The 24738-nt window shown below is 35.7% G+C and overlaps 1 protein-coding gene across 1 annotated transcript; it reads right to left on the bottom strand.

Annotated features, from left to right (window-relative positions):
• Window positions 1-669: 669 nt before the first annotated feature.
• On the bottom strand, window positions 670-23870 carry LOC138311310 (uncharacterized). Its single transcript, XM_069252740.1, has 4 exons — window positions 23840-23870; window positions 16719-16840; window positions 2263-2355; window positions 670-1422 (listed from the first exon to the last, which is right to left on the bottom strand). Exons 1-4 carry the CDS (start codon window positions 23853-23855, stop codon window positions 1264-1266), a joined length of 390 nt encoding a protein of 129 aa, XP_069108841.1. The 5' UTR covers window positions 23856-23870; the 3' UTR covers window positions 670-1263.
• Between the last annotated feature and the right edge of the window lie 868 nt (window positions 23871-24738).

A 24738-nucleotide genomic window follows, 5' to 3' on the forward strand; every position in this document is an offset into this window, starting at 1 on the left:
TGGGGTGGGGCAGGGCGGGGCGGATAATTATTTAAGGAAATCACATTTCCTTAAATGGGGCGGGTCGGGCGGGGCGGGGCGAGGCGGGGTGGGGTATATAATTATTTAAGGATATCACAATACCTTAAGTGGGGTGGGGCGGGGGTGGGGCGAGGCAGGGGGTTGGAAGGGCAAATGAAACATTCATTGTATTTTAAATGACCACCATTTTAGTAGCAAACTTTGAACTTCTTCTCAAGTTCTATCAATACAATTAAGCTAAAATATGTCTGAAATAATCCTGACATGGTCCCAACCAAGTGTACTTAAAAACACATTTTGAATTTCAAGGATGGGCGCAAAAGTCACCATTTTGAAAAACTTTTTATTTATATCTTTCCCATGTTACTGGTGCCGAGATTGGCCGATGACCATTAATTAGGTTCCATTCAATTTTGGGGTAGTTGCCAGGTTCTGACCTCTGGTCAGCGATTTCTTTCCACCTTTGACCCTGGCATGTACATAAATGACCCTGGCTGTTAATAAGACATAAAACTAATCGAATCAATTCTTTACACTGTTTTTGAACACGTCAACTGTGAGTGTACACAAAGTAGTTGTTAGAATGTTGAAGATAAATATGTGCTGTGTTTGTGCTAGGGCAGGGTAATGTGAGTATTGTTAGGGAGAGGGACAAAAAAAAAAAAAAACCTATTGACTACTTTCTGTACACTTCAGTTGAGTCAAAATTTTAGCATTGAACACAAGTTGTACTGGGAACCATTGCATACACAATGTATGTACCTTAAATAACACCACAGTTGTATTACTGCATGTGTTCATTGTCCCTCAAAACCTTAAGTACCAATTTTTTGTCTTTTTTTCAGCAACGTACATGTATAAATTACAACCAATCAGAGGCCTCCGTATATCACATTGGCGGCCGATCTATCCGAAAATATGGTCATGCTGTTCGGCATCCCTTTAAAACCCATTTACCAATTTATACCAGAAAGTGGACCCTGGCAGCCATCTTGGAATTCCTATCTCATAAACCCTTTATGCACACTCCCACGAGTATGCCTGTCAAGTTTCAAGTTTCTGGATAATCACTCCAAACCCTAACAGATAATGTTTACCTCAAACAACCTCATAGTTGTATCACTGCATGTGTCAAAGAGTGTACATTTTTGGGCGAGGGATTGGGGTTGGGACGATTATTGAGGGGTTACCACATCCTCAAGCAACATCAGTCCATGGACTTAACAAGGATATTACAGTACATCACATTACGTAATCCTTGTGCCAGGCTGGTGCCCTCCTCACACGGCCAGACCTACGGACGGACACAGGGGCTGGAGTGGGTGGTGTAGCTGGCTCATCGTCTGCAAGGCTAGGGCTATCCTCTCCTCTGCAGTCAAACGAAGCGGTGAAGTACACAACCTGCATTTCAGTAAACAAATAAAGGTGCATAATACACAATATTTGGTAGATATTCAAGTGAGAATCTGGCCTAAGCAATGATCAGATATGTTTATGTGCACATGGTTACTGATATCACTATTTGAATATGTAGACATGAAGGATAGGGAAGGCAAAACAAATTATTTTTATTTATTTGCATATCCCATTGTATAACAATACAGATATTTTGTGATCCCGAGTTTAGAATATCCCTATTCTTCATGTAGCCCTACAGTACACTGTATATGAAAAGGTATCATTTCTATTGTACCTCGATTGGTGATATTTTTATATATAAGAAAACCACGACTCAAAATAAATTCTCCAAACATGAAAATTTTGTTATGTTTTAAACATGAATCCAACTGATTGTCTACTTTACAGTAATATCAGATTGGTGTCAAATAAATCTAATTAAAATACAGATCCTTATAATCACTCCGTTACATAGCAATAGAGAAAATTCACTTCCCAGATTCTGGAAGCAGCAATTTGACTGGACAATTTGAATGGTTACCAGAACGTGACCCCTAATGGGATGTTGTCAGATCCTTATCGAATGGAGTGATACATGTAATAAGGATATGTATTTTAATCGTATTGGTCTGAAATTGGAGTTCTAATTGCACAGAGAAAACTATATATGTTAATGTACGTATGTGTACCCAGCCTGACCACATGATACATGATGTATGCTTTAAGATGACACCATTATCTGTCTAGAAGTCTTACGAGCTAAAATATTACTGTTAACAGAGAACTTTTTTCACAGTAGAGAATATCGTATTCTACACTTAGCGTTAAAATGTAACATCTTACCACGGCCTCCGACAGAGACAGACGTTGGCTAACCGCAACAGCAAGCGACGTTGCTGCTCGGCTCACCAGGCTCAGGCCACGGAAGGACACAGCCTACAAGAACAAGAGCAACAGAAGTTCAGTAAACAAATAAACAACACACAATATTCTGCAATTATTTAAGTAAGAATCTGGTCGAACGAATTGATCAGGTATGTCATGTGGATAAGATTAATTGATATCAGTAAAATAAGACTAAGTGAATAGAGAAGTTGGGGATAATCTACCTTAGGGTCATATTTTAAATGTTTACATTAATTATCATGAATTATATTTTGTGATCCAGAGGGTAGAATATCACTATCATTCACATACTATACACAGTAGCTCGAAATACTCTGGCCCTGACACCAGACTTAGACATTATGACAGATAGATGTCTGGTTTAGGGCCAGAGCGCACTGCTATATCAAAACATGGAATAAGCCGACACTGTTTGGTATCGGGCCAGGTCATCTCCGATTCAGACTGACCACCGAGAAGCACCACTATAACCTTAGTCTATTCAACAAACGAATAATTTATATCTACCCAAATATAGTAATTCGTCAAGATTAAAGGCGATTTGCATACTTTAAGAAAAATGGCGACGACAACAAGAAACTTGACTGTGTTGACACAAAAGAATGTGCATGTGTTATAAAATGGATGGCTATGAGTAGATAAATTATTCATTTCAAAGACCAAGGTAAGTGGCGACTCTTGGTGGTAATATTTTGTAAGCAGTCTGAATCGGAGATGACCTGGCCCGTTACCAAACAGTGTCATAAAGTCTAAGTCTGGTGTCAGGGCTAGAGTATCTCAGGCTAATACACAGATGAAAGAGTCATATAATTCTTCCTTTCCATATATGAAATGGTAGTTTTCTCTTATACCTGGATCAACAGTACAGACACCGACTTGTTATTTTCATTTTTCTCCAAGATAACCATGTGTGTGTATATATGGTATGTAATACAGTATACATATATATAAAATGACAAAACTATATACTTTAGAGAGCCAAACGCTTGTGGTCTGACATTTATGACCGCTAAAGATGATCAATATGGCACAATCTCTGGCGAAGTGATAAAAAAATGGTACACTTTCCGTCACATACAAAGCTGATTGATGACATAGACTGATACCCTTGTTATACGATTATATGCATCAATATTTAAATATCTCTATTTAATTAAGGAAATCTCTATTTAAATAAAGATATCCCTATTTTAAACAAGAGGCCCAGAGGGCCTGTATCGCTCACCTGGTTTTTTTTATAGTAATTATCACAAAGACTCTGACAATTAGAAAAATTAGCAAAATTGACTCCCAAAGTTTAATTTTGAATCACATCCATACAATGATGCTATTGATACCATACAAATATGCTATCCAATACATAGGTTCAGAGACAAAGTAATTTATATGAAAATAGTAGCCTAATTGACCTTTTTGACCCCGCATCTATTGCCGTCTAAGGCCCCGGGGGTCAGTCCTATCATTTGCACAATTTGGAATACCCACCCTATAAGGATGCTACCATTGCATTATGGGTGCTATCCCATGCTTAGCTGCAGAGAAGAAGTCATTTATATGGAAATAGCCAAATTGACCCCTTTTGACCCCACCCTTCAGGCCCCCCGGGGGTCAGCCCCATCATTTGTACAATTTTAAATCCCCACCCTATAACGATGCTACCATTGCATTATGAGTGCTGTCTCATGCTTGGTTTCAGAGAAGAAGTCGTTTATATGGAAATAGCCAAATTGACCCCGCCCCTCAGGCCCCCGGGGGGTCAGCCCTATCATTTGTACAATTTTAAATCCCCACCCTATAACGATGCTACCATTGCATTATGAATGCTGTCTCATGCTTGGTTTCAGAGAAGAAGTCGTTTATATGGAAATAGCCAAATTGACCCCGCCCCTCAGGCCCCCGGGGGGTCAGCCCTATCATTTGTACAATGTTTAATCCCCACCCTATAACGATACTACCATTGCATTATGAGTGCTATCTCATGCTTGGTTTCAGAGAAGAAGTCGTTTATATGGAAATAGCCAAATTGACCCCTTTTGACCCCGCCCCTCAGGCCCCCGGGGGGTCAGCCCCATCATTTGTACAATTTTGAATTCCCACCCTATAAGGATGCTACCATTGCATTATGGGTGCTATCCCATGCTTGGTTTCAGAGAAGAAGTCGTTTATATGGAAATAGCCAAATTGACCCCTTTTGACCCCACCCCTCAGGCCCCCGGGAGGTCAGCCCCATCATTTGTACAATTTTGAATTCCCACCCTATAAGGATGCTACCATTGCATTATGGGTGCTATCCCATGCTTGGTTTCAGAGAAGAAGTCGTTTATATGGAAATAGCCAAATTGACCCCTTTTGACCCCGCCCCTCAGGCCCCCGGGGGGTCAGCCCCATCATTTGTACAATTTTGAATCCCCACCCTATAAGGATGCTACCATTGCATTATGGGTGCTATCCCATGCTTGGTTTCAGAGAAGAAGTCGTTTATATGGAAATAGCCAAATTGACCCCTTTTGGCCCCGCCCCTCAGCCCCCTGGGGGGTCAGCCCCATCATTTGTACAATTTTCAGTTAGTAGCCCATGAGGATGCTACCAGTCAAATTTTGTTGAAATCCGACCAGCAGTTATGGAGAAGAAGTTGATTGTTGACGGACGACGGACGACGGACGACGGACGACAGACGACGGACGCCGGACGCTGCGGTATCCCATAAGCTCACCTCGGTCCTTCGGACCAGGTGAGCTAATAAAGGGTTATCTCTTTCAAATCCTTGTCCAATTGAAAATAGAATTTAAATAAAAATCAAAATATAGATATCTTCAATTGAGTTAGAGAATATTTGAAATACAGGTATCTCAATTTGAATTTAAGACATCTGTATTTGAGTCATTCTCAGAAAAGTTCCAAATTGCTGTCTTCTCTATATTATTATATGGTCTTTTTAGAAATATTTTAATAGGAAAAGGTTTATGTATGAGGCTTAAAACTGACTTTACCAAGAAACTAACTTTTAATGCATTTTGTTTTGAAAATAACAATTATGTTGAAGTTTTTTTTTTAATTCAAAGTAGGTCAATCACAGGAAATGGGCTTATCACCAGAGAAATTACCCAAATTCATACTTAAACCTGACATTGCAAATTAAAAAGCATGCATTTGAAATTTAAGAAAAACAATGAATTCTTTTTTTTTTTCAAAAATTGCTTCTGAGACATTCCCCAGTTATGACAGTGTCGTATCCAAGGAATTGGCAGCCATTTTTCTTTTCGCTCTGCTTAGATACCTTCATTGACCAACCACCTATATAAAGCACGGAACTTGATACATGTGCGTCATTCCAAATAATTAGCTTGTCTCGGATACACATGCAACGATATGTTGTATTTAAAGGAACTACTAGTTAGTTCAAATTGAGATGTTACAGTTTGTACTATGATGAAGAGTAGAAATGAAAATCTTTAAAATTGAAGAAAACTTCTGTGGTGTTACTGTCCTTGGTGTTACCAAATAGTGATAAAATAGTAACACCACTGACAAATTTTGGTAATACCACAGAAATAAAAGAGTCACACAGAAGAAATTTAACACACATTTTCATTTAATTGTTATAATATTTGATGTATATATCTTCATAGATAAAATACATTTCAAAATAACGAATCACAAATACAATCGGCAACAGTACCACCATATTTAGTCTTGGTAACAGTATGGACAAACATAGTAACACCACAGACAAGGACAAAGAAATACTGATTTTTTACTCCTTTTGTAACATTAGATATATTTCAAACTCTTTGAAATCATAGTCCATTTTTAATCTCTAATGAATGTCATTATGATAATCAAGATAATGCGAACCATTCAAAACTTTTTAATCGGTTAACACCATGGACAAATGTCTGTTGTGTTACCTTTCTCAGCGGTTTACAATCAATGTCCATAGTGTTACAAGGACAAAAATATTGCAAAATAATAAGTTCAAGATGATAACAAACACAAGAGGCCCAAGGGCCTTAACAGTCAATTGACTTCAAATTGGCAAAAGTCATGGTGCCATCTTCAATTTGGGATCAACCAGAGATTTAACAACACTTTGTCAAGATCATATCAGGATCAATTCAGGCAAGTTTCAGCCAAATTGCACTGGTTTAACTTGAAAAAGTTCAAAATCTGTTCTCAAGATGGCGGCTGTGGCTGTGCCAGCCATCTTGGGATTTGGATTGACCCGAAAAATAAGAACACTTGCGCTTAATTGGTTGGGACTATGTCAGGATCACTTCATGCAAGTTTCAGCTAAATTGCACTGGTAGAACTTGAGAAGTTCAAAATGTGTTTTCAAGATGGTGGCTGTGGCGGCCATCTTGGAATTTGTAAAGAAAAAATTCAAATTATTGAAAGACAAAAATAAAATCTTTGTCTCAAAAGAATTATGTTTTAGAATCATTTTATGTAATAAGTACCTGTATGCTATAAAAGTACAAGTACGTTGACTGCTGAGATCTATTATTTGTCAACTGATTACGGAGTATGCATATTAAAGTAATATAATTTATCATGAGCTATTACTTTGACTAATTAGTTTAAAATGAATTGAACAGTTATTAATTACATTAATAGACTTTAAAACAGGACATTATGGTATTTAAGTATGGTAACACTATGGACATTTGACCTTGACATGTGATCTAAATATAATATATGTTTCTGTCATAATTGGGAGCTTATCAATAATTACCAATGTTGTTTTTTATATCTTCCATGATCTTTCTCTAAGTTTCTGAATTAAAATTATCCATTTATGAAGGCGAGTTTTTCAGTTTTCTTTATTATGGATTTGGAACATTTTTGATAATGACTTATTTTCACATGATCAATGCGAAGATTAATATTGAAACACAAAACAACAAGATCTAATGGTGACGGGTGCTGTCACAAAAAGTTCCTCAAATCTCCACAGAGCCTAATTTGACAAGTAAGAGTGACCTCCCCTGAATCACAGGGACCTGGCACGAAAATTTTTAACCAATAGTATACATATATATATTATAGTATCAAGGGTATGAACTCGGCGGTCGAGAAAAACGGACCTATTTTTCTAAAACCGTGATTATTTTAATAACTGGGTTCTTTACAACATTGACGGATATCTTACCTTAAAGAGAAATAATTTATCTTTCCATTGAGTGCTTGATGAACAAAATTGGCCAAGTATTGACGAAGCTATGGCTTGATGAATTGGGAAATTTACGAAAAATATGCTAGGTAGACATTTCCCTGTCCGGTCGAAATGTCGTCTCGGCTCTAATGGGTACCTCAAAAACCAAGCCAAAATCACAAAATCTACGCTTGTGGTGGTAAACAATACCCATAACCGTGTTCATCCACAATCTCCTTTGGAGGTGTCATGACCCGTACTTTGTAGAAACTCCATTTAAACATCGTGTAGCTCACTTACTTTAACCGTCACCGCCATGTTCATTTGTTCTTCGGAACGCTTCTCGAGTTTACCGACAAGCACAACATAACATAATTTGCATAATGTAGTCAATATATGTAAAGTCGAGAAGCGTTCCGAGAGAAAAATGAACATGGCGGTGACGGTTAAAGTAAGTGAGCTACACGATGTTTAAATGGAGTTTCTCCAAAGGACGGGTCATGACACCTCCAAAGGAGATTGTGGATGAACACGGTTATGGGTATTGTTTACCACCACAAGCGTAGATTTTGTGATTTTGGCTTGGTTTTTGAGGTACCCATTAGAGCCGAAAGGACATTTCGACCGGACAGGGAAATGTCTACCTAGCATATTTTTCGTAAATTTCCCGATTCTTCACTCCATAGCTTCGTCAATACTTGGCCAAGTTTGTTCATCAAGCACTCAATGGAAAGATAAATTATTTCTCTTTAAGGTCGGATATCCGTCAATGTTGTATAGAACCCATTTATTAAAATAATCACGGTTTTAAAAAAATAGGTCCGTTTTTCTCGACCGTCGAGTTCATACCCTTGATACTATAATATATATATATGTATACTATTGGTTAAAAATTTTCGTGCCAGGTCCCTGTGCCCTGAATGATGATGTGAAATTGTTTTACCGATAAACACATTTTATTTTGCAGAAATAGATATAGTGTTATATCGTTGGAAAACAATATCATTTATATCAGAAAAAATACAACAAAAATAAAAGTGGACCTAAAATGGTTCCCAGCTGAACTCCAAGAACAAGGAAGTAATATTTCTTTTTATGTAATTATGGTATTTTTCACTTTTAAATTTAGAATCTGATTTAAACTACATATTGAAACCGATTCCAGGCAAATTGGACAAGTGGTTAAATATCTATAAGCAGTTCAAATCTGAACAATGAAAGGCTGTGGTGGCCATCTTGGATTCTGGTCAGAAAAAATGAAACCAGTCGACACATCTGCAGGTCACTAGAAATAACCTTGTAAGTGATCTGACATATAGTTTTTGAGAAAAGTCGCGACGAAAAAAGAAGAACCAGAAAAATAAGAAGAAGAATTTAAAAGAATAACAATAAAAAGATCTAATTGTGACGGGTGCCGTCACATAAAGTTCACAAAAGGGAAAATCAAGAGTTTTTCCAATTTGATGTTTAAATACAATTTTTTATTTCGTGTCAAAAAGAAATATCATGAATTCAAATAGAGATACCTGTATTTAAAGAGACAATACACTTCATCAGGCTACAATTCTTTTACATAACCAAGAAGCCAAATTATAGCATGAAATGTATTGTTCTACATTTCTTATGAAACTATATAACGTAAAACATTGACAAATTTCCTCGACATTGTTAAGTATTTTAATTAATATCGTTTCAAATATCAAATCGTTGATCAAATACAATTAAGCAGGTACAAAATGGTACGCTGTACCCATACCCGAAACAAAGGCACGCACGTTAAACACAATGAACTACATAACCACCGAGAAGTGTGATAAAAATGATTTTTAGAAGGCAAGACAATTCACTCTAAAAGGTAAACACACATACCGTCAGAGCGATTTGAGCAGTTCTGGTACACAAAAATTGCATTTACTCTACGAGCAAGGGACAGGGTTCGGGCATACAAGCACGTGGTTTGACCACAATGTGTATGATTGCGCGGACAGCGAGCGAGTTTGAACATTTCACACACATGTCACCATCATGGGCATTTCATGCATATCACAGTAAAACCGACTGATCTAATTTCCATTAGAACTAGTTTTTTTCCGATATATATACAAATTTTAATGTTCTCTTAGACTGAATTGTCCCTTTAAAATAAGAATATCTGTATTGCTACAAAAATTAGAGATATCTTTAATTGAAATTAGAGATACAAAAAATGTATCTGTTTTTTTAATAATTTTTAAAGTGTTTAATTAGACACATCATGATTTTTAAATAGAAATATCTCTAATTCAAATACATTTATATCTCTTATTCAATTAAAGATATCTTTATTTAAATTAAAGATATCTCAAGTATCATTGATAGTACGCAATGACAGAATAGTAATGGTGGATTTTATAGGCAAAGGGAGATCACTCTCAAGTTGTTACTTAGAGTATTGATACCAATGTGGCCTAGAAAGTATTTAATGATGTACATGTTGCATGTACCAAACATTTGCTAAATAAATGCATTAAAGCTAAATTAATGAAATAATACTGATAATAAAACTTTATCACAATATAAACAAAATGAAAAGTTTGAAAATGCGACTTAATCATTTATTTATTTATTTTATTAATTAAATTTGTTTTCATTTTGTTGAAATACGACTTAATTATTCATTTATATATTTAATTAATTAAATTGGTTTTAGTTAACTTTCCCTAGACATAATCATTCATTTCACAGATAGAGTCGGCAGTATCTATGATAACAGTAGGTAGCTTCTTAATAGAGGTAATTATCAACTCACTCGCTGGTTTTGTCCTGAGCAATTAACCAAATACAATCTAGACTCTAGACTACATGTAACTACCAGAAATTCAAAGGTGAGAATCACAGGTAGATGACCATTACCTGTATGTTTTTTGTGTGTTAATCACCTATCTAGGTTTAGTGCACTACTAGTTTACCTGTAGTTTAAATGTTGTGCACTACTAGTGCACTAAGGGTAAATGTTAGCTTACATTCATATACACTGTAGTTTATTGTCTTAAGATAAGTAAAAAAATGGATTAAGGCACAAGTTATTTTAACTTATGAAGCCTTCTTCAATCAGCATTAAATACAAGTGATGGCATAAAAATGTACATGTATACAATGTACACTGTAAGTACATTGAATAAGTTGAATTTAACATATTATTTACATAATTACAAGATATACAATTATTATGGTTAAAAAATTCTACTGGGCTTTATAAATGACTGCAAAAATTCAAATAAATAACAATTTATTTCCAAAGTCAAGTTTTCATTTCCATAAAGTAACAAATATAATTTACTTCTATGTTTAGGTCATTAAACACTTGGACCATATCAGCATGGACAGTAGTATCATTCTGACATTCAAGAAAGAAATGGTTAGCATTTTCACAAATGTTGCTACAATTATACAATCAAAACACCAAGTACAGTCTAGTGACAAATTTATACCGTAAATGTCATCTCTGGGAGAACTACACTGGTGTCTTATGACTGAGTACATTTTTACATTGTATTTATAACATGGTAGACTGTAGAAATAGCCTTGGGAAATTAAAGACTAAATAGATATCGTTTAAAAGAAGAAAACGGTAGTGGTTTGACATTATCATCTGAGTTGAGGAAAGGGGATTTTATTGTAGTAGAAAGTCGAAAATTTGGAATTCAAAAGTTGTCCTTATTTTTATAGTGAGGGAGTGAAAAGTTTTACGTACCGTGACGCTAAATATAACGTTTCGGGGCAATATAGTGAGGATTACCAGCTGGTCGACTGAATTATATTTTTTTACCATATATGGAAGAGACAAAAATCCTGTGCGAGTTATCCCCCTTAATTTGTTTGTAGTCCGATCTAAGAAAAGTGTAATTTTATGAATGGGATTCGTTTACTACCCATAGTAACATGTAGTAATTTCAGGAGGAGCTCTTTAATGAAAAACAGTTTGTAAATCTAAAGGAAATCAACCGTGTGTATTAATCTTTACATAAAGATACTGAAACGACCGTACAATATACCGGAACGTGACCGAAACGACCCGATACCATTTTCACCGCACGTCGTTTTCGGGAAATGTGGCGTCTATAGAGGTACTAGCCAACAGTACTTATATTATGACAGGGAAATTACTTAAAGATGATTCGTCTGTTTTGACCTTCGATGAAGGTTAAGGTTAGTCCGCTAAACCTGCCTACAGTATATTATTAGGCCTTTTTTTTTAAATTGCCCTAAATTATATATATGTAGGAATGTTTAGGACTAGGTTAGTTTATTTATTTCCTCTAGAAACTATGTTTTTGGGGCAAAAACCTATAAATTTATATAAATATTGTGACAATTAGCTTGTAAAGCATAATAAATCTCAGAAATCATTTTTGAACACAACTCAATCATGTCTTCCACGCATACGCCGGTATGATAGTAAAGCAAATTTTCAGTTTTTTATGTTTTTTAAAACTGAGAATTTGATAAAATTAACTTGATGCAAATTTCCTTAGTCCGGGCATGCATCTTTTCATCGTCATTAGTTTTGAACACTTTCTATCAGGTCGATTTCCTTTTTTTGAGGTCATGGATACCCAAACTTGGGTTCTAGTCAAAAGTTTAGGTGTATTAAATGTAATAAAAAAAGGGTAATATGTTAAACTTCTTAAAGCTTATGAAATGATAATACATGCAATTTTTTTAATACATTGTCAATTGGGCCTTTTTAAAACAAATGACTTTTTGTGAAGGGAATGGTTTTCAAAAACCTTTTGACCCCAGACTCCCCAATGTAAGTTATCCACCATATCAAATGTTCATTTGTTGTTCGTCAAAAGTTTTTATTCAATTGAACACCTTAAGAATTTCACAGTTAATTTTTAATTTAATGGTATCTGAGCAAGAATTTTGTACAATCGATTTTTATGTTTTAAGCCTAATACTTTTTAAGTTTCATAGATTTTTCAAAAATTGTTAATCCAGATATTAATAAATTAGATTGGAGCTATTAAAATGGTAATGTTTACATTTGGGGGATTAAAATGGGTTGCATAATGAAATTTAATAACCAACCTGATTCATTCCATTTGCTCATGGTTACAATCGTTTTGCTCATTTTATGGTACGTAAATCTTAACGTTAAAAAGGTACTTTTGAAAATTTTTTTTGTTTGCAAAAAATATATAAAATCGATTTACCAATCATGTTAGGGAGATCATTAATCAGATGACAAAGATCATTGTAAGATGAAAACCAGAAATGAACCTTCATCATGGTTTTTCCATTCAGTGAAAATTTTTTTCACTGAATCTTCCCCTTTTAAACTGTGACTTTTTGATTCCTTCCTGTAGAAATTTGAAATTTTCAATGATTCAATTGATTGAATCTAGTTAAATACGATCAAAATTTGTTATTGAGGTTATAAGTTAGGGACCGTGTCGAATTTTAAATTTGTTACATTGTTGGATGCAATTTTAATAGCATTGACCATTGTCCAAAAGGAAAATCATTGAGTGTCCATTTATCTAAAAATTTCAATTAGTTTTACAAAGTAGACCTAAAATCCGGAAAAATTCCTAAATTGACAATTTCCGTACTGTTTTTAGAAATTACTTGAAAAAACACTAGTGTCATGTCGTTTCCAATATTTTTATGTATAGTAAATAAATGGTTTTTTTCGCAGTATTTTTGCCCTTGATATTTTAAATAAGATCTTTTTTGAAACGACTGACATATTCATAATTTCCAGGTTTCACATTGTCATTTTTTTTTGCGTATATTTAGCAGACTTAGCATATTTATCAAGTGGAAGATCTCGAAAGTTTATATTCCAAAAGATTGGAATTGTTATGATACTTATAAGATTTGTTGTGTTTTAGCCTAAGTATAAGATGACAAGTGAAATAGTTGTTATTAGGGAGTTCTGGGGTGATTTTTTCAGGACCAATATTCTATAAAAAAATTTGAAAAAATTAGTTATAATTAAATTGTTTCTGAATCTAATGAATTGGAAATCAATTTGACTCAGTTTGACTGTTCTATGAGTTTCAATTTAAGTTTAAATCTTTCTTTTAACTTGTTTTCCCTAAATACTTTATATGTAAATTTGACATTATCAGGAAAAATTGATTGCTAGCACATTAATACATTTTTTATATAATGATTCACCTTAAAAGAGGTTTTTTTCATTTCATCTTAGCAATAATTTATGAAATTGGATAAGACACCACTTAAAAATTTATGAATTTATATTTAATTAAAAATGGATTTTTATTTGGGATTTCCTACATTTTGGCTTTAAATTGCCAGGTTGTAAATTATTCATGCTAAAATTTTAATGTGGAATTTTTACATTGGGGCATTTGATCTTGTAAAAGTCCCCCTATACATTTTGATTTACTTAAATAAAATACTTGTATAATTCTGGTTTTAGGTGCAGTGATTGTTGAATTCATCCGAAAATATCATTTACACAATTGACTCATATGCTATTCTTTTAATGAGCATGTTTTTATTAAGCTAAAACTCAAATCCTGAATTTTGTCTGCTGAAAAATTAATAATTAAAAGGCTTCCGGTTTTTCATAATCGATTTTTAATTGTAATTTTACCAGTCTCAGGATTTGCAAAAACTGTTACTTGTGTATATTAATGCTTATCTTTATAATTGTATTATCAAGGACCAAGAAATTACATGTTGGTAAATAATTATTTACAGTAGCTTCAAATTCATCTGTTCATTTTGATTTTTTTGCAAACAAAATTATTTTTATAGAAAATCGAATGCCTTAAAAAAATTTCAAAACCTATGTCATTGTCAACGCTGATTGCTCATATCCATGTGTTAACTAAATTAAATCGAAAAATTATCAAAATTTAAAGGGGTCCACTAGTGGGAACATCTTTGTTTATACCACGTTTTGGAACTCACAATTCAATTCATACAATGTCCAGAGAGATAAATCGATATACAAATCTAAAATTGACCAATCTAATGGCACATCATTACTTGTTGGTAAGATCTTTTGTTGAACGTATAATCACCACTGTAGTTATTTTAACTTATGTAAAGCCTTCTGTCAATCAGAACCATTAAATACAAGTGATGGCATAAAAATGTACATGTATACAATGTACACTGTAAGTACATTGAATAAGTTGAATTTAACATATTATTTACATAATTACAAGATATACAATTATTATGGTTAAAAAATTCTACTGGGCTTTATAAATGACTGCAAAAATTCAAATAAATAACAATTTATTTCCAAAGTCAAGTTTTCATTTCCATAAAGTAACAAATATAATTTACTTCTATGTTTAGGTCATTAAACACTTGGACCATATCAGCATGGACAGTAGTATCATTCTGACATTCAAGAAAGAAATGGTTAGCATTTTCACAAATGTTGCTACAATTATACAATCAAAACACAAGTACAGTCTAGTGACAAATTTATACCGTAAATGTCATCTCTGGGAGAACTACACTGGTGTCTTATGACTGAGTACATTTTTACATTGTATTTATAACATGGTAGACTGTAGAAATAGCCTTGGGAAATTAAAGACTAAATAGATATCGTTTAAAAGAAGAAAACGGTAGTGGTTTGACATTATCATCTGAGTTGAGGAAAGGGGATTTTATTGTAGTAGAAAGTCGAAAATTTGGAATTCAAAAGTTGTCCTTATTTTTATAGTGAGGGAGTGAAAAGTTTTACGTACCGTGACGCTAAATATAACGTTTCGGGGCAATATAGTGAGGATTACCAGCTGGTCGACTGAATTATATTTTTTACCATATATGGAAGAGACAAAAATCCTGTGCGAGTTATCACCCTTAATTTGTAGTCCGATCTAAGAAAAGTGTAATTTTATGAATGGGATTCGTTTACTACCCATAGTAACATGTAGTAATTTCAGGAGGAGCTCTTTAATGAAAAACAGTTTGTAAATCTAAAGGAAATCAACCGTGTGTATTAATCTTTACATAAAGATACTGAAACGACCGTACAATATACCGGAACGTGACCGAAACGACCGGATACCATTTTCACCGCACGTCGTTTTCGGGAAATGTGGCGTCTATAGAGGTACTAGCCAACAGTACTTATATTATGACAGGGAAATTACTTAAAGATGATTCGTCTGTTTTGACCTTCGATGAAGGTTAAGGTTAGTCCGCTAAACCTGCCTACAGTATATTATTAGGCCTTTGTTTTAAATTGCCTAATTTATATATTAGGCAAATCTTTTTTAAAAGGCCTATAATGATATAGGCAGGTTTAGCGGACTAGGTTAAAGGGATGAAACTATTGATACTATGGCGACAAAAAGCCTAAAAATTCAGAAAATACACAAGTCCTCAATGTTTAGTACACATGCACTTATAAGTGTCATTATGCATATGCACTAAAGCATTAAAAGCAATTATTACAATAAGCCTTCATTGGAGACTTCCGAATCATTTGATAACTTGATGTAACCCCTTCATCCAAACATGCTACCAATTCATCTCATTAGAGTAACCTGAAATTCTGGGATTTTGAACCCCAGAAAGATATTTTTATCAACTCCAAATTTTTTTTCAATCTTTGTCCGCGTGTTTATTTAAGGAACAGATTTTTATTTTGTTGATGTTATGAGGGTATAATGATAATGGAGCACGTGTAAATTATGTAACCCCGGCGAAGCCGGGTTACGCAAAATTTACACGGGTTCCATTATCATTATACCCTCATAATTACAGTTTTTCACGCAAATAAATATTATTTATTCTCGCGACAGTTGCATATATCTCAATAAAATACCCATATTTCTTCTCTCTCGTCATTGTCAACGAATTCGATTGAACAAATGATTGGAATCGAGTTATTCATATGTTCCCGCCAAAAGTGGGGTCATGATGATGACCCGACGTTGCTACGCTAGCGACTATTACCGTACTATCATTATGCGCTGATAATGATAATACTAGAAAGCATTGTTATTGTGTCCATATCAGTGCAAACTGAATATCAGAGAGCAACAAGACAACTTTGAACTTAGAATGGATCTAGATTTAGACCCCTACAATGGCCCCGTATCCCTAATGAACGTCTTAATATAGTTTCAGGACTCTCGTCTTTACTATAAAATATAACTATGTCATGTTATTGGAGGAAACTTTATCAGTTGTAAGAACTTGTGGCTAATCCCATGATTTTCTTGTTCAGACAATAAAAACTTAGGCTACATACCTTTCCGCGAACAAAAGCCTTGCTTACGCAGTGGAAAATCAATTCCATGGCGATGAAAAGGGCGGTGAAAGACTCCATATCTCGGATCGATGCAAAATGCGTGCGTATGGTCAAGAGTATCTCTGAGAAATGGGCAGAGATTTGAATTGAAACCAATGATATTCCTGTCTGTCACGTGACCAGCATAATAGTGTAAGGGCACATACCGACTACTGAACAGTGATCACCCCACCACTTCACGCTCGTATGAGTCTACTTACATTTATATCACAGGGATCTGAGAATTAGTTACAGATCTTATAATCATGGACCCACCAGAATGCCCCAAGACCATTTTAGACGTTTTAGAGGTAGTACCATGTAGAGTATAATTTTTATCGTTTTTTTATCTAGACCTCTAAAACGTCTAAAAATGGTCTTAGGGCACTCTGGTGGGTCCATGATTATATAATCTGTAACTGATTCTCAGATTCCTGTGATTTATATTTACGTGTAGGACGTACATGTATCCAAATCTAACTAATTAAATTGTTTAAGGACACACATCCTCGATATTCCATGGGTTACAATCACAGTCATTTTAATATGTATTCGCGAAAATAAAAGCTAGTAACCCCTGAAGTATCGAGGATGGAGGGGCACTAGGCTATATCTAAATATATTCAAACGGTCGATAACTATCACTCAAACAAACGATTATTTAGATTATCATTAAACATGGGGCTCGTGGAGTCCACATAAGTTACTTTCTGATTTCTATTCTTTTGCACTGTAAACTTTTGAGTGTTAAGTTACACCAAAAAAGGTGGCACCACAGCTGCCTCCTTTTTTGGTGCAACGTTACACCAAATTTTTAGGTTACACCACTGGTGTAAAGTTACACCAGTGGTGTTAAGTTACACCAAAAAAGGAGGCAGCTGTGGTGCCACCTTTTTTGGTGTAACCTTAATCCTAAAAAATTTGGTTGTAACGTAACGTTACACCAAAAAAGGAGGCAGCTGTGGTGCCACCTTTTTTGTGTAAACTTAATCCAGGATAGGTGTAACCTTCATCCAAAATAGGTGTAACCTTTTTCCTAAATTGGTGTAGCCTTCATCCAAAAAAGGTGTAACCTCATCCAGGATCGGTGTAACCTCATCCCAAATTGGTGTAACCTTCATCCAAAATTGGTGTAACCTTCATCCAATATAGGTGTAACCTTCATCCTCAATTGGTGTAACCTTCATCCAGGATCGGTGTAACCTCATCCCGACTTGGTGTAACCTTCATCCAAAATTGGTTTAACCTTCATCCCAAATTGGTGTAACCTTCATCCAAAATAGGTGTAACCTTCATCCCAAATTGGTGTAACCTTCATCCCAAATTGGTGTAACCTTCATCCCAAATTGGTGTAACCTTCATCCAGGATCGGTGTAACCTTCATCCTAAATTGGTGTAACCGTCATCCAATATCGGTGTAACCTTCCTCCCAAATTGGTGTTACCTTCATCTAAGATTGGTGTAACGTTCATCCCAAATCGGTGCATACCTTCTTCCCACATTGGAGTAACCTTCATCCAAGATCGGTGTAACCGTCTTCCCAAATTGGTGGTTCCTGTACACTTGTGTTTATAGCACCATCTACACCCTGAAAAAAATACAAAACAAACCACAAAGCATCTTGTTCTTCTGAAAATTTATCACTAATTTAATGAAACAAATTTAAGGGACTAACTTTATATAATTTATATGTTAAAATTAAAGAGTCTATAAATTCCCATTCAGTGTATACGTATAACTATGAAACAACAAAGAGATAAATCTATTTATATCATTATGTCGTTGCAAACTTTTAGCTATGAAATACATTGTATATTCCTGTTTGTCAAGTGTATATGGTTCCGAAATTCTTGTTATTTATTGATTGTGTAGATTTAAAAAAAAATGTAAATTCATTAGAGAGTCATAGTACAATCTACCTGCATTTGATTAATTTGTTCATTATGGAAACATTTACGTGTACAGTACATGTATACTTTTATACATTCTAATACATGTACAGATGAGAATGGGTTTGTATAGTATACAGTCAACGGTTTTCATGATTGTACATTTCATCGCTGTATATGTATTAAAAATCAAAACCTAAATTATTGTCTTTGTCAGTGCCCATAATACAGTACGCAAGCGATTCTAAATACTATATTTTATTAGTAATTCTACATTTTTTAAAACTCCTCTATGCAACCATAAAAACTTCAAAGTTGACAACAAAAAACTACTTATCTAAAGCTTATTTTGAAATAACGTACATGTTCTTCCGTTGCAATATGTGTGAATTGTGAACGATTACATCAAAATAACTTTTAATGACGCCGCCATTTCCTTCTTTGTCTATAGTAAAATGGCGTCATAAAAATTACATGTCTACACTTAGGATCGATTTATCGATAAATATGGCACGGAATATATTTTAGATAATATATATAGGGTGCAAAAATGTCCTTAGTCAGTACATAAAATCTTGTTACGATTGAATGTAAAATTACTTTAGGAATAACAATTAAAAATATGTAAAATTACTAATAATATACAGAAAAATATTCACTTGCGTACTTAATTAAATTATTATGGCCACTGACTGTACGTTGTACGTAACATGTACATTAATATTATATGTGGGGAGATAAATTGTACATGTAGATACCATTAAAAAAGGGTTCTAATTACTTACGCAACACATGTACAACCACCAGAGTTGATAAAGCCTTTAGTTCCCATAAGTATCCAGCAATGGCTCCCCGTTCTGTCGTCTCTCAGGTATACACTTGGTACACGTCATTGCTGATGCATTGTCATCTTTATAATGCCTGATCCGGTCTTGACCCCAACCACAATCACTACTGAGATCCACAAAAATATATCCAAACCCGATATCGGGTAGCTGCGACTTAATTGCAACTTGATATCGTAAAAACATCCGGCATCAACAACCATCGTCCTCCTATTTCGAAATGTTTCTTCGTAATCGTCGGTCTCGAGAGGCGATAAATTTAACTGGTCGGCAACTTCGGTTAATTCTAAAAGTGCCCCTTTAGTTTTGTTAGATATTGTTATTCCCCTCTCTGTCAAATAATCTTTGAGCTGGCCGCCATTTTGTACAGAGCATGCCCTAAATAAAGTCCCTTAGCTATATAGGCTTTTGATGTAATGTTTATCACTTCATGCGATGGTTTGGTGTAAAGTAACACCATTGTGATGTAAGGTAACTCTTCAAACAATGATCTGGTGTAAAGTAACACCGCTGAGGTGTAAGGTTACCCTAACACCACTGTGGTGTAAGGTTACCCTTTCATATTGCGCTTTGGTGTAAAGTTACACCACTGTGGTGTAAGGTAACACTTCAAACGAAGTTCTGGTGTAAAGTAACACCGCTGTGGTGTAAGGTTACCCTTTCAAGTAAGAATTTGGTGTAAAGTAACACCACTGTGGTGTAAGGTAACACTTCAAACGAAGATCTGGTGTAAAGTAACACCGCTGTGGTGTAAGGTTACCCTTTCAAGTTATGATTTGGTGTTAAGTAGCACCACTGTGGTGTAAGGTTACCCTTTCAAATTAGACTTTGGTGTAAAGTAACACCACTGCGGTGTAAGATTACACTTTCAAGTTAGGATTTGGTGTAAAGTAACACCACTGTGGTGTAAGGTTACCCTTTCATATTGCGCTTTGGTGTAAAGTTACACCACTGTGGTGTAAGGTAACACTTCAAACGAAGTTCTGGTGTAAAGTAACACCGCTGTGGTGTAAGGTTACCCTTTCAAGTTAGGATTTGGTGTAAAGTAACACCACTGTGGTGTAAGGGAACACTTCAAACGAAGATCTGGTGTAAAGTAACACCGCTGTGGTGTAAGGTTACCCTTTCAAGTTATGATTTGGTGTTAAGTAGCACCACTGTGGTGTAAGGTTACCCTTTCAAATTAGACTTTGGTGTAAAGTAACACCACTGCGGTGTAAGATTACACTTTCAAGTTAGGATTTGGTGTAAAGTAACACCACTGTGGTGTAAGGTTACCCTTTCATATTGCGCTTTGGTGTAAAGTTACACCACTGTGGTGTAAGGTAACACTTCAAACGAAGTTCTGGTGTAAAGTAACACCGCTGTGGTGTAAGGTTACCCTTTCAAGTAAGAATTTGGTGTAAAGTAACACCACTGTGGTGTAAGGTAACACTTCAAACGAAGATCTGGTGTAAAGTAACACCGCTGTGGTGTAAGGTTACCCTTTCAAATTAGACTTTGGTGTAAAGTAACACCACTGTGGTGTAAGGTAACACTTCAAAAGGAGATCTGGTGTAAAGTAACACCGATGTGGTGTAAGGTTACCCTTTTAGGTGAAAAGTTGGTGTAAAGTAACACCACTGGGGTGTAACGTTACACTTTCAAGTGAGAATTTGGTGTAAAGTAACACCACTGGGGTGTAACGTTACACTTTCAAGTGAGAATTTGGTGTAAAGTAACACCATTTTGGTGTAACGTTGCACACTTACACCAACTTTGGATTGAAGTTACACCAAATTTGGGTAAACAATACACTTTTCATTGTTTGGATTAACTTTACACCAGGAACGGTGTTACCGTTTTTTTACACCGATATTGGTGTTAAGTTACACTTTAAAAACACCAAAAATGGATTAAGTTAACACTAAAAGTTTACAGTGTGCTTATGTTTTAATGAATATGACTTGGGCTAGGTTTACTCAACGAATTATGCATACAACTGCATGCCATGGAAATAGCTATATATAGTGCTACACAGCGCTAAAGTTAGCATTTTACAATTGTACCACAGGCGTTAAATGTCTATAGAGCCAAACGCCTGTGATTGTACATACATGTGTATGCGACACTAAATAAAGTTTCATGAATCTTGTAATTTACAGTGATTTGATTCAATTCAATTTATTTTTCTCTTACGCGTGCCTTCAAACATCAAAGTTAATTCTATCTCTTTATAATGTACGCGTGCCTCCAAAAATCAAAGTTAATTCTATCTCTTTATAATGTACATGGTATAGAGAAACATAGAGTATTAGACAGGTTGGGGACACTCCCGTATATGCGGGATAGTCTTGTATATGAGGGATAACTTTGTTACAAAAATGCATGATTCTGTGAAATGAAAATGGATAAAGTCGTTTAAATAATTGTATTTGTATATAGACATATATCTAAGGAAGACGAATTGTTCAACCTTTTAAACAGAACTTCGATCAATTTTGTTGTGTAAAAATCATCTTTGAGGAATTCTTTGAAAGAAATGATCGATTACTGATTGCAACGGAAAGTTCCACTTGATCCAATAGGAAGGTTTATATCATTTCTGATCGAATCTTGCAATATGAGTTACCATGCCGCTAACTGATAGCAAAAGGTTGGTCAACATTTCAAGATATAAACACCGAGGACGGCTTTAGTAAATATTTAAGTTAAAAAATTCAGCAAACACAAAAACTCAAACATTTGTGTCTGCCAAGGATTTATAAGTGAGATACGTCGTTGGTGTCTACGTAAGGTTTAATGTGTAAGGAGCAATTTAATCCATACACCATTATGTAGCCACCATAGACTCTGGTACTCCCGTCCATCCACATATGTAGCCACCATAGACTCTGGTACTCCCGTCCATCCACAAATGTAGCCACCATAGACTCTGGTACTCCCGTCCATCCACATATGTAGCCACCATAGACTCTGGTACTCCCGTCCATCCACAAATGTAGCCACCATAGACTCTGGTACTCCCGTCCATCCACATATGTAGCCACCATAGACTCTGGTACTCCCGTCCATCCACATATGTAGCCACCATAGACTCTGGTACTCCCGTCCATCCCATATGTAGCCACCATAGACTCTGGTACTCCCGTCCATCCCAAATGTAGCCACCATAGACTCTGGTACTCCCGTCCATCCACATATGTAGCCACCATAGACTCTGGTACTCCCGTCCATCCACATATGTAGCCACCATAGACTCTGGTACTCCCGTCCATCCACATATGTAGCCACCATAGACTCTGGTACTCCGTCCTCCATCACATATGTAGCCACCATAGACTCTGGTACTCCCGTCCATCCACATATGTAGCCACCATAGACTCTGGTACTCCCGTCCATCCACATATGTAGCCACCATAGACTCTGGTACTCCCGTCCATCCACATATGTAGCCACCATAGACTCTGGTACTCCCGTCCATCCACATATGTAGCCACCATAGACTCTGGTACTCCCGTCCATCCACATATGTAGCCACCATAGACTCTGGTACTCCCGTCCATCCACATATGTAGCCACCATAGACTCTGGTACTCCCGTCCATCCACATATGTAGCCACCATAGACTCTGGTTCTCCCGCCATCCACATATGTAGCCACCATAGACTCTGGTACTCCCGTCCATCCACAAATGTAGCCACCATAGACTCTGGTACTCCCGTCCATCCACATATGTAGCTACCATATACTCTGGTACTCCCGTCCATCCACATATGTAGCCACCATAGACTCTGGTACTCCCGTGTATCCACATTTGGCACCATAGACCCTGGTACTCCCGTCCATCCACATATGTAGCCACCATAGACTCTGGCACTCCCGTCCATCCACATATGTAGCTACCATAGACTCTGGTACTCCCGTCCATCCACATATGTAGCTACCATATACTCTGGTACTCCCGTCCATCCACATATGTAGCCACCATGGACTCTGATACTCCCGCCATCCACATATGTAGCCACCATAGACTCTGGTACTCCCGTCCATCCACATATATAGCCACCAAGACTCTGGTACTCCCGCCCATCCACATATGTAGCCACCATAGACTCTGGTACTCCCGTGTATCCACATCATTTTCATGCTCATTTTAGAATTAATACTGATTATTTAGCTACCAATATCGTAACTCCTTGTCATACAGCATATCTGTATATATATCCATATAACCCAGAATGAAGTATGTGTAACATTGTACATTTATGGATATCGAAACAGTGACCAATATGCCTAACGGTTTGACTCTACCAACAAATTAAATGTACATAAATATGTAAAGAATAATATCTCCAAAACCACATACCTGTGTGCATGAACATCTGATCCCAGCCACCACTTTTTTACCAAATGAAGCTACATGTAACAATCTATTATCGTATGTATACAGCGTAGCTCCTTTTGTTACTGAAGAAATTACACATTACAACGCACGACGAGCACGCGTTACTAAACTGTTTGGAGCGCGTGCGCGATTCCGTGCATACAGCTATATCATATAGTACATGACCGAGACCACAGGGGCTTGTTACATCGAAAGTAGAAGCGGGAGTTAATGTATTAAAGACTATTTAAAAATCTCATGAATATTTAAATGTTTCAAGAAGGTTGACGCCTTAATGCAATAGTATGGACACGATACCATAATATTCTCAACATATATGTTATATGCCCGTGATATTAATGGTAAAAAGGGGAAAACAATGGTTTTAAAAAGTTTCTGTCTAACATTATAATGCATCTATGAAAAGGCAAAAACTAGAAGCGATTCATTATTTTCGTTTTCATCCATATTAAAACAAATCTTTGAATCTACAGCAGCTGTAGCTGCGATGACGTAGCTCTGAACGACGGACGGAAGATTTCTGACATATGGAACCGGAGTGGAGGCAGGGTATGATTAAATTCGTTCTACAGCAGCTGTACCACTAGGCTTAGAACATTAAACGTTATTCCACATCGCATGTTGTAGTATTTTGGGAACAATAAAGAAATAAGACTTTAAAGTTATATTTCATGCAATTTTCACGCTACCAAACTGTTGTAAAACATATATCACAAAGAATTTTGTGATAAATTTTAAAGTGCTTTGAACTTGCGTTAATAGTTGCTAAATTTTAACATCAATTATCAGTTAATACTATTGTGTGTAATTTGACATTCCTAATGTTATATTCTTGATCATATTTACGTTTGTGATATTTG

Source organism: Argopecten irradians, unplaced genomic scaffold (genome assembly GCF_041381155.1).
Source record: "Argopecten irradians isolate NY unplaced genomic scaffold, Ai_NY scaffold_0017, whole genome shotgun sequence".
Taxonomy (NCBI): domain Eukaryota; kingdom Metazoa; phylum Mollusca; class Bivalvia; order Pectinida; family Pectinidae; genus Argopecten; species Argopecten irradians.

What these genes read in the sequence shown, in the direction of transcription:
- LOC138311310 (XM_069252740.1), bottom strand. An exon ending in AGGCTTTTGTTCGCGGAAAG is followed by an intron (nt 2,356 to 16,718) that starts GTATGTAGCCTA and finishes TTGTTCTTGTAG; the next exon opens with GCTGTGTCCTTCCGTGGCCT. An exon ending in TGTCTCTGTCGGAGGCCGTG is followed by an intron (nt 1,423 to 2,262) that starts GTAAGATGTTAC and finishes ACTGAAATGCAG; the next exon opens with GTTGTGTACTTCACCGCTTC.